This window comes from Trachemys scripta, chromosome 10 (genome assembly GCF_013100865.1).
Source record: "Trachemys scripta elegans isolate TJP31775 chromosome 10, CAS_Tse_1.0, whole genome shotgun sequence".
NCBI lineage: Eukaryota > Metazoa > Chordata > Testudines > Emydidae > Trachemys > Trachemys scripta.
In genome coordinates this window covers 41,857,176-41,872,795 of record NC_048307.1, presented here as the reverse complement: position 1 = coordinate 41,872,795, position 15,620 = coordinate 41,857,176, and the positions used below count along the sequence as shown (strand labels likewise).

General features: G+C 49.9%; 1 protein-coding gene across 1 annotated transcript in view; it reads right to left on the bottom strand.

The window, feature by feature from the left end:
- The window catches only part of HCN4 (hyperpolarization activated cyclic nucleotide gated potassium channel 4), a 211,832-nt gene that overhangs the window by 81,477 nt on the left and 114,735 nt on the right, over window positions 1–15,620 (bottom strand). Inside the window, exon 3 of the mRNA XM_034784649.1 lies at window positions 2,300–2,461. Within this exon, the coding sequence (XP_034640540.1) occupies window positions 2,300–2,461 (162 nt within the window). The remainder of the gene's footprint in view (window positions 1–2,299; window positions 2,462–15,620) is intronic.

Genomic DNA, 15,620 nt, shown 5'->3' with positions numbered 1-15,620 from the left:
GATCCTGAATTCTTGGGGAAATGTTGAAAGGCACCATGAGCTCATCGGGCACTTACCATATGTTCCATGTCTCATCATAAACATTGCAGCCGCCAGCAGAGCCCCGGCTATTGCTCCTGCTATGGGAGTTGTAATACTGCCTGGCACAGTTTATTTTCAGGATGCTTTATAGTCTGTACAACACCCACATAAAGCAGGGAGGTGAGCAGTGCAATCACACCATCTTATACACAGAGAAACTGAGGCAAGGGAGGATGAATGACTTGCTTAAGGCCACAGCAGGGATTGGTGTCAGGAATTAGGAGCCTGTGGTTCAAACCCAGGCCTGCCTTTATGGGGAGGCACTGGGCACGTTGCCGCCCCAGCTCAGCCCCACAGATGCACAAGGGCCTGCTCCCAGCATGGAGCAGCAGGGCCGCCCAGAGGATTCAGGGGGCTTGGGGCAAAGCAATTTTGGGGGCCCCTTCCATAAAAAAAAGTTGCAATACTATAGTAACATGTATTTGGAAATGTAAAAAATAACTAGTGAAATACATTCAAAAATTAATTTGCAATAAATTGAAAAAACACTAAATACATTATTTAAAAACATTAAATGCTTTAATGGTATGTATACATTTGCAATTACATAATGGGCTGTTGCTGGGTGATGGTGATGGTTGGTGCCAATGGGCTGTCGCTGTCTGGGGGTGGTGCTGCTGTTACCCAGGGCTGGGTGGGGAGCTGGGCTCTGGGTTGGGGGGTGCCCGGCTCACAGGGGCTGGACTCAGGGCTGTGGGGGGGAGGGGGGGGGGGGGGGGGGTTGGGGGGTGCCCGGCTCAGAGGGGCTGGGCTCAAAGCTGGGGGTCTGGGCTGTGGGGGGGGGATGGGGTCGGGGGGGTGCCCAGCTCAGAGGGGCTAGGCTCAGAGCTGGGGTCAGGGCTGTGGGGGATGGGGTCGGGGGGGGGTGCCCGGCCCCAGCCTCTTACTATGCCGCTTACCCCCTCTCCCGGAGCCTCAGCACGCCACATCCAATGCTGCAGTGGCGTGGTGTTTCCAGCAGGGCCTGAGCTCCTGCCGCTCGGCTGCAGCTCGCAGCCCTGCCCCCTTACCAGCTGAGATGCTGGGGGATGGGGGAAGACTGAGGCGGGGGGAGCCTCCAACATACTCATGGGGGCCCCTGTGGGGCCTGGGGCAAATTGCTCCACTTGCCCCGCCTCCGGGCGGCCCTGTGGAGCAGGGTTTGTGTAATTTTTTGAACCCGCCTCCTTGCTGTCTCCTGCCAGCAGGGGGAGCTGGGCTCCTGCCTTCTCCTGTGTGCATCCAGAGCAGACTCCATTTAGGTTCTGCCGCTGCTGCTCTCCAGACCAGTCAGCCCTGCTTGTTTCACCACAGAGGGCTCTGCAAGGTGCATTCCACCTCCCTCCAGCTTCCCCCACCTCCAGGTGATGCTAGAGAGAGGAGGAAGATACTGGAGGGCTGCTGGATAGCTGGGGGGTGCTTAGGGTTGCCAACTGTCTAATTGCACAAACCTAAACACCCTTGCCCCGCCCCTTCCCCAAGGCCCCGCCCCTGCTCACTCCATCCCCCCTCCTTCGGTTGCTTACTGTCCCCCACCCTCATTAATTTTCCCTGGGCTGGGGCAGGGGATTGGGATGCGGGAGGGGGTGTGGGCTCTGGGCTGGGGCTGAGGGGTTCAGAGTGTGGGAGGGGATTCCAGGTTGAGACTGGGCAGGGGATTGGAGTGCAGGGGGTGGAGGGGATGAGTGTTGCAGGCTCCAGCTGCACGGTGCTTACCTCAGGAAGGCTCCTGGAAGCGGCAGCATGTCTCTGAGGCTCCTAGACTTAGGGGCAGCCAGGCGGCTCTGCCCTTGCCTGCAGTCACCACCCCCGCGGCTCCCATTCGCAATGATTCCTGGCCAATGGGAGCTGTGGATTTGGCGCTCAGGGCGGGAGCAGCGTGCAGACACCCCCTGGCCACCCCTGCACCTAGGAGCCGCAGGGACATGCTGGCCGCTTCTGGGAACCACATGGAGCCAGGGCAGGCAGAGAGCCTACCTTAGCCCCACTGTGCCACTGACTGGACTTCTGACCTGTTAAAATCTCCTGGAGTGCTTTCAATAGCAACCAGGAGATTGAGGCCAATTCTGGGAGAGTCCCGGCCAATCCGGGAAGGTTGGCAACCCTAGGGGATGCTGTATTGCTGAGGGGGGAGGGGTTGTGGAATAGGGAGCTGTGTGTTGGGATGATGCTGGAGGGATGCTTTGTTATTGGGGGCTTGTGGAGGGCTTTGGGGTGTCAAGAAAGAGCAGGCACTTACCACCATGCGATTGAGGGACACCCAGCAGTCTTCAGGGAAGTCCTGGAGCATGGGCACCAGGAACTGAAGGCAGCCATCCCAATGACACAGCAGCAGCATCATTCCAATCAGGTTCACAATCCGCACCACCGCACTCGCCAGGTCATAGGTCATGTGGAATATCTGCAGGGGCCAGGATGGAGACGATTCACACCCAGCCAATACAACCAGCAGACGGAGAGCTCCAAGCCAGGGAGCCACAACAAATCAAAGGCAGCCCAAGACAAGGTTGGGTCAATTCTCCATGGGCAGATCAGTGGTTAAATACAAAACATTAGAGCAATTCAGAAAACCGTTTAAAAAAATAATCACCAAATATACCCACCCCCTCCAATTTTTCATCCACATTTCACTTGGATTTAAAATTTTCAGTCTGCTTTACAAAATAAATCGCATAGCTTCTCTTCAGCATTTCACTCGCACGTTACTTCTCTCCAGGGAGCAGTCCTCCTTTGATATCCCCCGTTTTGAAAATAGATTGTAAGTCCCACAGGGCAGGGGCTTTCTCTGTGTTTGTATATTGGATGCACGTGCCAGCATTCTCTCACACGCAGCAGCCTTAAACCAGCCAGAGCTCTCCAGTGAAAAATTCAGCAGAACTTGTCTCTTATCCAGCTGTCCCCTCTGCCCTTGGCCTTACATGGAGGACGGCAGGCTGGTGGAGAGGAGGGGGCACGGTATAGTTGGGCTACACAGAGTTGGGCTACCATCTTCTGCTGGTATGCAGTCTTACCCTTCACAGGGCCATTTAGAACCAGAGGGCTCAGCAGCCCTGAATCAGGGAGTTGTAGTTGGTTCTCTGCAGCCACCATTCTCCATTACAAGGAGGGGCAACGTCTTTTCCCCATTGTACTAATCATAAGCAGAATATATTCAGAAGTCCACGTATCATGTGATCAAGGCGGGGTGCAGACAGACATATGCCCCATAGAGTACAGCCCAGCAGGGACACTTTGATTTATTTGCTAGGGAGAACTGGCATTCTGAAAACACTGGGGTTTGTCTCGCTAGGGACATGCAACCTACGTGGAGCTACTATAAGGTGGGTGCAAAACTGGTTTGATCGACCCCGGAAGGCACAACGGTGCAACGCACACAGACAGTGGAGAAGCAACTGTGGGCGACGGTGCAGAACCAGACCCTTAAATAAGGTAGGAACAGTCCAGTGGGGACTTTACCTGTTTGGACCTGGGGACGCCCAGTGTCTCTCTAGAGTATGGGGCAGGGACAGAGTATAGCCGGCGGGGCACAGTGTACGCCCTTAGAATGCATCCTAGCAAATTGGGATGTGTTTGGGTCAGATTCGATGCTTAGAAGTAAATTAAAAAGATTCTGTACAGTTGATTGGCCTCAATACCAGCTGGAGTGCCAGGAAAGGTGGCCACCGGAAGGATCACTTAATTACAACACAATCCTTCAGTTACTTTTGTTTTGTCAGCGAACTGGTAAATGGAATAAACATCTCTATGCATATGCCTTTATGGTATTAAGAAATAGGACTGATATTTTGCACAAGTGCCATTTGACTCCGACAGACTCGGTAGTACCTGCTGCTAAACCCCAGAACCCTCCCACAGTTGTAATGCCAAAATTAGTGTCCCCTTTGGCTCCTCCACCCCCACAGGCTCCAGAAAGTACCCCCTTGGTGGGACTGTATCCGTTGATTACTGAGAATGTGGTAGCCCGTCCAGAAACACAGGATCGTGCAGCCCAGATCGTGCCTGTGTACTCTCATGTTCCTTTTAACCCAGTGGATCTAGCTGCCTTTAAGGCACAGGCAGGTGAATTTTCTACGAATCCAAGCAGGTTTATTTCAATCTTTGAAGGGTGTCTGGCTAGTTGTAAGCCTGACTGGAATAATTGCAATATACTTATGAGAACCTTGTTGTCTGAGGTGGAGCAGAATCAGGTTATAGCTAAGGCTAAGGAGGAAGCACAGAGAAGGCATAATGAGGATAGATAAGGCAAGCCCTTGCCTGAGGTCGCTGTTCCCCTAGTGGACCCCCAGTGGAATCCGAATGAGGAGAAGGGTTGGAAGCTTCTTAACTTCTATAAGGAACTGCTTATGCATGGCCTCCGGCACTCAGCTGTCCGACATAACAATTGGTCAAAGCCTTATAAGCTAATCCAGGAAGCAAATGAAAGTCCAGTGGCTTTTCTGCAGCGTATTCGGGATACCATCAAGCAAACTACCAGTGCATGATCAGGCAACTGAGGCAATTATAAAGGGTATCTTTACCAGCCGTGTGGCCCCTGATATTAAAAGGAAATTGCAGAAAAAGGAGGATTTAATGGGAATGTCTATGGCTCAGATTTTGGAGACTGCAAATAGGGCTTATACCCTTAAAGAGGAAGAGAAGAAAAAAAGGCAAGTAAAAATAATGGTAGCAGCGGTGCAGGCTGGTGGCAGAGGAAGGTCACAAAAAGGTGAAAGGGGCCGGGAAATAAGAGGTCATGAATGTGGGCGCCCTGGTCCCCAGGAAAGGCGTCTGAGTCGCAACCAGCGTGCCATATGCTGGAAGGAGGGACAATGGAAAAATAAGTGCCCTGAAAGGAAAGGTACCCCTATAATGGCAGCGGAGGATCAAGACTAGGGGTGTCAGGGGAGACGGACCATCCTACCCCCGAAACCCTGAGTAAAAATGAGGGTGGGAAATTCAAAAATAAACTTTTTAGTAGACTCTGGAGCAGCACGGACCGCTGTAAATCAACCCCTTCAGCTGCCAGTGGCAGACTCCCTCACAGTGGTGGGTGCCACAGGGAAAGGAACTAAGTGCCCAATGTATGCCCCAGTGGAATGTACCTTGGGAAACAAAACTGTATCACACAAGCTGGTTTACCTCCCTGATTGTCCAACGCCACTACTAGGACGAGACCTGCTTTGTCGTTTAGGTGCCACCCTGCATTTTACCCAAGATAATATAACTTTCACCTTACCCCCTGAGAATGCTTGGATAATAACCCTTGCAGTTAAACCCTCAGCTATGCAAGCCCCAGAGTGGAACCAGTGGGAGGATGAGGTGTATCCCCTTGTCTGGGCATCAGGGGTCCCAGGAAAAGCAACCCATCAAATCCCTATTCATATTCAGCTCCTCCCAGAAAAAAGCCCAGTGCGAATCAAACAGTATCCGATTAAGAGGGAAGCCAGAAAGGAACTGCAAAAGACTATAGATCGGTTCCTAAAGTACGGTGTACTACAAGAATGCCAGTCAGCGTGAAACACTCCCATTCTGCCCGTACAAAAGCCCAATGGCACGTATCGGCTGGTACAGGACCTCAGGGCAGTTAATAAGCGGGTTAAGACTCTGCACCCCCTTGTTCCAAATCCGTATACACTGTTGGCCTCTATAGGGGGGCAGTATGCCCATTTCTTGGTCCTAGATTTAAAAAATGCTTTTTTCATGATTCCAGTCGACACCCAATCTCAAAAAATATTCTCCTTCAAGTGGAAGAACAAACGAAGGGTTAAAAAGCAGCTTTGCTGAACAGTATTGGCCCAGGAATTTAAAAATTCCCCCACTCTGTTCGGTCAGGCTCTGGCCAGAGACTTGGAAGAGTGGAATAATTCAGACAGAGTCCTACTCCTGCAATATGTAGATGACTTGCTAATTGCTGCTGTGGGTCTGATCCCTTGTCTCAATGCCACTGTGAGTCTCCTGAACTTTATTAAACTCCGAGGATACCGGGTAGCTCAAAGCAAGGCTCAAATTGCTCTCTCAGAAGTACAGTATCTGGGATTTCACATAAGGCAGGGAGAGAGACAGCTCTCAAATAAAAAAAAGAAGGCTATCTGCCAAATTCCTATCCCCAGCAACTGTAAACGGCTCAGGGCATTTCTGGGCATGGCAGGCTTTTGCAGAATATGGATCCCAGAGTTTAAATTATGGGCTAAACCTCTGTATGAATGTGTTAAGGGAGCAAATCATGACCCCAAAAGCGAACAGGGCATTTAAAATCTTGAAAAGGAAGTTGATGGAAGCCCCAGCCCTGGGTCTGCTGGATCTCTCTAAGCCGTTCCAACTGTATGTGCATGAAAGGAGAGGGGTAGCCCTGGGAGTGCTTACTCAGCTATTAGGTGCCCGAAAACATCCCGTAGCCTACTTTTCTGAACAACTGAATCAAGTTTCAAAGGGATAGCCAGCATGCTTGCAAGCAGTCGCAGCCACTGCCATAGTGCTTGGGGAAGCTAAAAAACTAACACTGGAAGGAACTGTGCAAGTGTATATTCCCCATATGGTTCAAGCCCTGCTAAATACTAAGGGTGGTCTTTGGCTCACACAGGCTTGGGTTGCTCGGTACCAGGCACAGCTGTTAGAGAACCCTGAAGTTACCCTGCAAACCTGTCCCTCCCTTAATCCAGCTACCCTGCTACCAGAAACAGAAAAGCAGGAACATAACCGTCTGGAAATCATAGATGCACAATACTCTAGCCGCCCAAATTTAAAAAATCAACCACTCCCAAATGCTGACTTGGAATGGTATACCGATGGCAGTAGTGCTGTTGTAGATGGGCAAAGAAGGGCTGGTTATGCTGTTGTGTCTCTCCATGATACTGTGGAAGCTGAGAGTTTACCTGCTGGAACATCTGCCCAGCTTGCTGAACTAGTGGCCCTAACTCGTGCACTCGAGCTGGCAAAAGACAAACGGGTCAATATCGTTACTGACTCAAAGTATGGTTTTGGGGTATTGCATGCTCACGCTGGTCTGTGGAAGCAAAGGGGAATGCTAACAGCCCAAGGCTCCCCGGTCAAGCATGGGTCTCAAATTCTCCGGCTTTTAGAAGCGGTACAACTCCCCTCAGCAGTAGCAGTGGTGCATTGCAAAGCCCATCAAAGGGAAAATCAAAATGTAACCAAGGGCAATGCCAGAGCAGACAGGGAAGCCAAGCGTGCTGCTACCCTGAAATCACCAACAAAGGAAAATGCCCACATGCATGTCCTCATCCCATCAGTAGGTGAGCTTGCAGCCCCTCAGTACTCCCATAATAACAGAAACCTGGCTGACAGTCTTGGTCTCCAGGAAAAGGAGGAATGGTTTTATTCCACAGAGGAAAAAATCCTCCTGCCCAAGGGCCTGATCCGACCAGTGTTGCAAAAACTGCATCAAACCACACACGCAGGCAGAGAGGCTCTTACCCAGCTTATGAATAAATATTTTCTAACCTCTGAACTTAAACCCCTAGCATCACAGGTACAAGCTAAATGTTTAATCTGCCAAAAAAATAACCCTCGACCAGAAGTAGCAGTGTTACCAGCCACCTTGAAATCTACCCCAGGCCCAGGATTGGTGTGGCAAATAGACTTTACTAAGTTTCCCCGGACCCAAGGGTACAGGTACCTCCTCGTCTTGGTGGATCAATTCAGCGGATGGCCCGAAGCCTTCCCATGTCGTAACAACACTGCCAAAACAGTGGCTCTTAAGTTTGTCAAGGAGATCATTCCTCGCTTCGGCCTTCCCCAGTGAATGAAATCTGATAATAAAACACACTTCACATCTCAAGTTGTTCAAAAGATATCAAGTGCCTTGCAAATCCCCTGGAAGCTCCACACACCATGGCGACCACAAGCCAGTGGAGTAGTGGAACGCACAAATCAGACACTCAAGCAACACCTCTCAAAGGTCTGTCAGGAGGCCTCTCTTAGGTGGCCTAATGCTTTGCCCCTTGTGTTACTCCGCATTCGTGCTCTCCCCAAGGGCAGGTTAGGGCTTAGTCCCTTCGAAATTATGTTTGAAAGGGCATGGCCTATAAATGGTACCCAGTTCTGGCAGGGGAGTGGGAAGTGGGGTGTGGTTTCTTGTCTCAGTACATATGCTCTCTGTCTGCTGTTCTTTCTTCTCTTCACAGATACACCAAAAATTCACAGCCTCTTCTGCTGGATACCCTGGTCCACTCCTTGCAGCCAGGCAATTCTGTACTCATGCAGACCTGAAAGGACGAGCCTCTCCAAGAGAAGTGGAAGGGACCCCACACCGTCCTGTTTGTTACCCACACGGCGGCAAACGTCAAAGGACGCAAGAACTGGATTCATCACTCTCGACTGAAAGCAGTACCCACTCCTAAACAATGAACTGTCCAACCTGCTGAGAAAGCTGCCAGCAACAATTTGGGACTTAAGCGGTTATTCAAAAGACAGTAAGGGTCACTGGAAATGCCTAGTGTTCTCTCTGAACAGCCACAGCACACTCTCCGCGAGAACCCTGAGCATTGGTTTTATCTATTCACAAAAGGCCGACCTAACCTATGGTCCTGGTCCTTTTATTTTTTAATTTGTTTGGTGTCAATAATTCTTATCTTCTGGGCATTTGGGTTGTTGTAATCACAATATGGGTTCAGGTTTAGGGTCTCTCACAACATTCCTTTTGGTCACAGAAGCACTCCTTCTGTTACCTACTGTTTCACCCACATCACATGCAGGATGGGGAGCCATCCCTGCAGACATGGCTACCAATACCTATAAGGCCCTAAAAATTGCCTTTGCCCGTAAGTTCAATCTCTCCAACTGTTAAATATGTGCCCAAATTCCCTACCATTCGGCTGAATTGCCCTGAAAAGTAGTTCCCCAAAATTGGTCAGACTTTTGTCAAAGGTGAATGGTTACAGCAGCAGCACCTCTAACAATTTAAGTTTACAATCTAACTGTACTGCAAAAGCTCCGTATGGCCTACACAATGGCTCTTGAAATTCCCACTATAGTAGCACTCGTAAGCCCCAGCCCATTCGTTTATGCTCTCCACCCACTGGTCTCATATGTTATCAGCAAGCCAGTACAAGTAATCATACCTGGTTTGCCGGCATTAGTACGTGTAAATTTTATATTGGTCCTGGTATAAGTCTCACTGTTCCTGTACTAAATGACACCGGTTGGCAAACCGGCGCTGCATTCTTTGCCCTTTCCCCACAAGCCACCCTACAAAACCTACAAGGTAACAATAAAAAGGCTAGTTATGGTAAAGCATTTTGGGTTTGTAGTACTAATGCCTACAAATGGCTTCCTCATGGTTGGCATGGTAGCTGTTATAAAGACTATCTCGCTCCTCCCCTCCGTGTTTTGACCCAGGCTCCCTCAGGTCGCCCCAGATATTACTGGTCCCTAAAAGCTACCATTAAACCCATCGGTAAAAAAAAAACAGGTTTAAAATAATATTTGTCCCTACCTATGGGGTAGGACGGCTAACCCAACTCTATAAAAAACTTTCCAAATTTCTCACCCAGTTTGCCAATAATACCCTAGCCATAAAAAAGGGCATAAGCTCCGAGCTGTACCAGCTTCAATTGCTGGCTCTGCATAACCGCCAGGCCCTAAATTATGTGTTAGCCTCACGGGGCGGGGTCTGTGCCCTTATTGAAAAAAAGTGTTGTACCTATGTCCCAGAGTTTTCACAGGATATTAACAAGCACATCTTGTCAGCCAAACAGGCCTTAAACCAGTGAAAGGCCCAGAAAGAAAAAAACACTATTCTTAATTCCCTTTGGGGTTGGTTACCTAGTCTAGGGGGACTAGGGAAAGGCATTGTTCGCCTCTTGCTCACAGGTGTTGTAATATGTTTTGTTCTTTTTCTTTTGCTCGCTTGCGGTAAAGTGCGCATACATAAAATTTGTACCTCCTATTCCTCAAAAGTTCCCTTATACCCTCTCATTAATAATCCTAATTGCATAAAGCTTAATTGCATTTTGTCTTTAAAGTATAAAAAAACCTCTGCCAAAGGTTTGTTAAGTGTTCTCAAAAAAGGGAATTGTTGGCATCACTAGGCATAGCTACCAGGTAACTCGGAAAAGTGGAAGACCATAAGTGTCAATAAAGCTCTCTTGCTCTGGGTCTAAGTGAGCCACAGTAACTCCATCTTGTCAACTTTAACCAACCTAAAATGCTGACAGCCTAAAAAGCAAAAGCATAGCATGTAACGCAGACAGCTGCAGTTTTGCTCACATTAACAAATGCTGTAGTGATAAGAACGGGGGAAAGGGGGAGGGGGAAAGTTCACATGCATCTAAGCTTACAAGGCCACAAATAAACAGATAAACAAAAACTTTTCTCACATACCAATGTAATGCCTATTGTAACTGTAGTCTGGGAGGGAGGGAGGGAGGGAGGGGTAGGGGTAAAACCAAACAAAGGCTTGCACACAAACAGCTTGAAGTATAAAATGGGAAACTTGTTTGTATTTGTTGCACTTCTGATTTGAGACATGCTGGTCTCCTGAGTGCCTTTTCAAGATCTCAAATAAACTTAAATTGCTTCTCCACCTCGATGTGTTCATTGGTGCAAAGCACAGTGGGCAACAAACCCTGCTGTTGCCCCCCTCGGGCCCTTTGGGCCGGCAACAAGCCTGCGTCCCCCCTCGCTCCGACCTCCGGCCCGGCCGTGGCTGCCGGGCCGCGCTGCGGACTGCCAGCCTGCGCCACCCCCCCTCGCTCCTCCGGCTGCTTTTGGAAAGGCGGGGGAAGCGGCTGCTTCCCCTGCACCCCACTAGCTACGCTAGTGGTCCCACAGGGATCAGTTCTGGGTCTGGTTCTGTTCAATATCTTCATCAATGGTTTAGATCAGAAGTGGGCAAACTATGGCCTGCGGGCCACATCCGGCCCGTGGGACCTTCCTGCTTGGCCCCTGAGCTCCCGGCCGGGGAGCCTAGTCCCCGGCCCCTCCCCTGGTGTCCCCCCTCCCCCGGAGCCATGCTGCGCCGCCAGTGCTCTGGGCGGCATGGCTGGCTCTGGCTGGGCCCCGCGGCTGCAAGCTCCTGCCGCTCCGAGCGGCATGGTAAGGGGACGGGGAGTGTGGGGGGGGTGTTGGATAAGGGGCAGGGTGTCCCAGGGGGCAGTTAGGGGACAGGGAGCAGGGAGCAGTTGGATGGGGCAGAGGTTGGGGGGGGCAGTCAGGGGACAAGGAGCGAGGGGGTTGGATGGGTTGGAAGTTCTGATGGGGGCAGTCAGGGGCCAGGGGCCAGGCTGTTTGGGGAGGCACAGCCTTCCCTACCCGGTCCTCCATACAGTTTTGCAAACCTGATGTGGCCCTCGGGCCAAAAAGTTTGCCACCCCTGGTTTAGATAATGGTATAAAGAGTACATGTATAAGGTTTGTGAACGATACCAAGCTGGGAGGGGTTGCAAGTGGTTTGGAGGATAGGAATAAAATTCAAAATGATCTGGACAAACTGGAGGGATGGTCTGAAGTAAATAGGATGAAATTCAATAAGGAGAAATGCAAAGTACTCCATTTAGGAAGGAACAATCAATCAGTTGCACACATACAAAATGGGAAATGACTGCCGAGGAAGGATTACCGTGGAAAGGGATCTGGAGGTCATAGTGGACCACAAGCTAAATATGAGTCAAAAGTGTAATGCTGTTACAAAAAAAAAATCCAACATCATTCTGGGATGCATTAGCAGGAGTATTGTAAGCAAAACACGAGAAGTAATTCTTCCGCTCTACTCTGCACTGATTAGGCCTCAACTGGAGTATTGTGTCCAGTTCTGGGCGCCACATTTCAGGAAGGATGCAGACAAACTGGAGAAAGTACAAAGAAGAGTGACAAAAATGATTAAAGGTCTAGAAAACATGACCTATGAGGGAAAATTGAAAAAAATTGGGTTTGTTTAGTGTGGAAAAGAGGAGACTGAGAGGGGACATGAAAACAGTTTTCAAGTACGTAAAAGGTTGTTACAAGGAGGAGGAAGAAAAATTGTTTTTCTTAACCTCAGGAAAGGACAAGAAGCAATGGGCTTAAATTGCAGCCAGGGAGGTTTAGGACATTGGGAAAAACTCCCTAACTGTCAGGGTGGTTAAGCTCCAGAATAAATTGCCTAGGGAGGTTGTGGAATCTCCATCATTGGAGATTTTTAAGAGCAGGTTAGACAAACGCCTGTCAGGAATGGTGTAGATAATACTTAGTCCTGCCATGAGGCAGGGGACTGGACTAGATGACCTCTTGAGGTCCCTTCCAGTCCTATGATTCTTTATTAATGCCCTGCTCTGTCGCAATAGCTGAACCCCTCTGCTGTGGATCACTGTGGACGGAGAGGTGTACACACTCCTGCACAAGTGTAACTGGGGGAGGTTCCCTCTGTAAAGGAAGGCCTGTAAGTTACACGTGACACATGGCACACAGAGCATCCCAAGGTTCCCTGCACCTTTAATACAGACGTGCAGCTCAGGAAGACTACAAATCTCAGCATGCCACAATCCAATTTAACAAAAAGCCTGTTTGGATCAAGATGAAGCAGTTTATGTTGGAACCTGTAGTCCCCATGGGATGCATATTCACGTTACAATAAATCTGTTGCATTTGAGGTGCCTGGCAAGTTGTTAGTGTTGCCAACTTTCTAATCGCAAAAAACCAAACACCCTTGCCCTGCCCCATCCCTTCCCCAAGGTCCTGCCCCACCCCACCCCACCCTTTCTCCCCATGTTCTGAAAGGTTGCCATAGCGATTTTTGCCAGTACAAGGATGGACGGAGGCACGACAGACAGATGTGGCCTAGCCCTGCCTGCTCATCACATCTCGGTGCCTTGGCCAGGGAAATCCTGAACACCGCTCCCCATGTGAAGGAATGCTGCTGTGGCTAGAGGAAGGATGACACATGTGAGTGAAGTATGTAGACTCATTGCTGTTAGCTGCCTCCCACCAAATGTATCCGAGCCCCTCGTCATGAGGAGACCTCTCCCTTCCCCATGTTGGGGATCCAGGCACAACCTGGCTGTTTCACAGATCAGCCCACAAGCTATTCACACAACTTCTTAGTTTGATTTTAATTGAGTCAATTGAGTGCCAAGGAACCTGAGTGGCTGAATGTCCCCATGTGAGTCAGGCAAAGCACAGACAGGACTTGGGCAGCACAAAGGAGATGCATTCTGGACAAGCATATCCCTGGTTACTCCATGTACCTCACAGCTCTACGCAGGCACCTTGTATCTGGACTTATCCCAGCCTTGGGCTCCCTACACAACTCTGCCAATGTAGCTCAGTCCTATCCATAGCCCCCTTGCTATTCCAGTGCTCAGTCCCCCCCTCCTCACAGCTCTGCCAACGTACCTCACTCCTGACCAAAATGACCCCCGTGGTCCCTTCTAACCCTATGGTTCTATGAGTCTGTGACTTGTACCCCTGCTATTCCAGTACTGGTCTCCCCTCACAGCTCTGCTGATGCCATTCCCCCTCCCCCCCCGACCTCTGCCAAAGGGGTCTCTATCCTGAGGTGCAACACCCCCTGCTATTACCCTGGGGATTTTGGCTGGGGATATAAAAGTCAGCTGGGCAGAACATATGCCAACACCTACATAACTCATTCTCCCTTATGGCCTTGCCAGGATCTGCACTTGGTTCTTCAGAGGAACATTAGCCCTCTACTACCACCTTACCTAGCTTTCTCACATGGCACTTGGCCAAGCTGGGTTGAGAAATTGATGCAACCCCTCATGTAAGATGGAGAAGTCATTTTCAGTTAATTAATAGGAACCACTAACTATAATAATTTAGAACTAGTCATACTCCGTACTCTGAAAACATTTAGCATTAGAGCAACGCTGTCCACTCACATTGCTCTGTTACTTCATTAGGCCTAAGTGATGGGTTTGTATGAAGAAAGAACCAACCCAACCATCACCCTCAAATTTAAGCTGACCATGGGACTCAGGAGACCCAGGTTCAATTCCCCGTTCCATGACAGATTTCCTTGGGAAAGTCCCTGAGGCCTAGATCCTCAGAGGTGTTTAGGAACTTAACTCCCATTGGTTTCAATCCTTGGAGGATCCAGGCCTTAGTCTCCCTATGCCTCAGTTCCCCATCTGTACAATGGGGCAATAGCTCGGCCCTACTTTACAGGACTGTTGTGAGGATAAATTAAAGAACGTGAGGCGCTCAGATACTGCAGCAATGTGGCCGGGTAAGTAGGGAAGTAGAAAGGCAGACAGTTTAGTTAACTGTTTCTAAACCCCATTGTTCACCCAGCTTCCTCCGCTTCTAGGGTGCAGCAGAAAACAGAGCCAAAATAGCATGAGAGGCCACCAAACAGCATTTCCAAGCAAGATGGACCCAGAATCCTGAGTGAAAGGCTGCGGTAGGAAATCCAGCTCTGTTTGGCTGGCTCAGCAGATTAGTATGACAGCTGAGCAAATCCTTCAGAAAGAATCATTTGACTGGTTTCATCTCTTCTTCTGTCACAGAAATGATCACCTCGAGTCCAGAGTATTCAAATGACAACCGAGGGCTATGCTGGTGCTTGGGGCAATGATCTGTGAAAGGGGCCAGAAGTGGATATTTGTCAATGGAGGGTTTTAGTGAGTTAAATGACATTTCCTCTCCTAGGTATCTGCACTCTCACATTTCATCAGAGTTCTAGCAATAATTCCATCCCTAGGAGCCCTGCTCATGGGGACAGTGTCCGGAACTGCCTTTTTTCTTTAACATAGAAAGATAGAAAATCATAAGCCCGCGGAAATGGACGTCTCAGGGGATTTGTAAAGGGATACAAAGCTTTTCACCCCCTAGCTGGGGATTTGGCCCTATTCCAGCTAGGGATGCAATGCTTTCACTATCTGATGTATGTTCAGCAGCCTGCGTGAACTGAGTTGGGAGCTTCAGCCTAGTTCTTAGTGGACAGGTGTCCCCATGACAAGTCGCTGCCTTTGCTCTTGGTAAGAACTGACCCCCTTGGCTGGCAGTCCCAGGAAAGGGGGCCAAAAGTTGAATGGGCCATATAGAGTGAATTGCCATCCCCAAGGCTGTTGCCACTATCTGGACAGACAGCCCCACTTTCCAGGGCAGTCAGTTCAGTACCTTTCCCCCCTTGAAATAAATTCACTTTCAGACATTAAGAAAAAAGGAGGAACCCGCACTCTGAGGAGCAGAGACGTAGCCACAGGGGGATGTGGTGGATGCCCTTTGTCGCGGAGTCTGGGGGACTCAGGGCCCTGTACCCCCGGCTTCCTGCGATTCACCGTGACTCTCAGCCAGCCAGTAAAACGGAAGGTTTATTGGATAACAGGAACACAGTCTACAGCAGAGCTCGTAGATACAACCAGGACCCCTCAATCAAGTCCTCTTGGGGAGCGCAGGGAGCTTAGACCCCAGCTTGGGGTTCCCTGCGTTGCACCTCCCAGCCCAAAACTGAAGACGTCCCAAAACCCTCCAGCAGCTCTCTCTCCCCTCCCCTCTGCTCCTCCTCTCCTTCGTTCAGTCTCCGGGCAGAAGGTGTCACTTCCCCCACCCCCCCTTCCTGGCTCAGGTTACAGCTCCGGTAGCTCAATGTAACTCCCAGGCTATGTTCCCAGGTCAAATCCGCCCTGC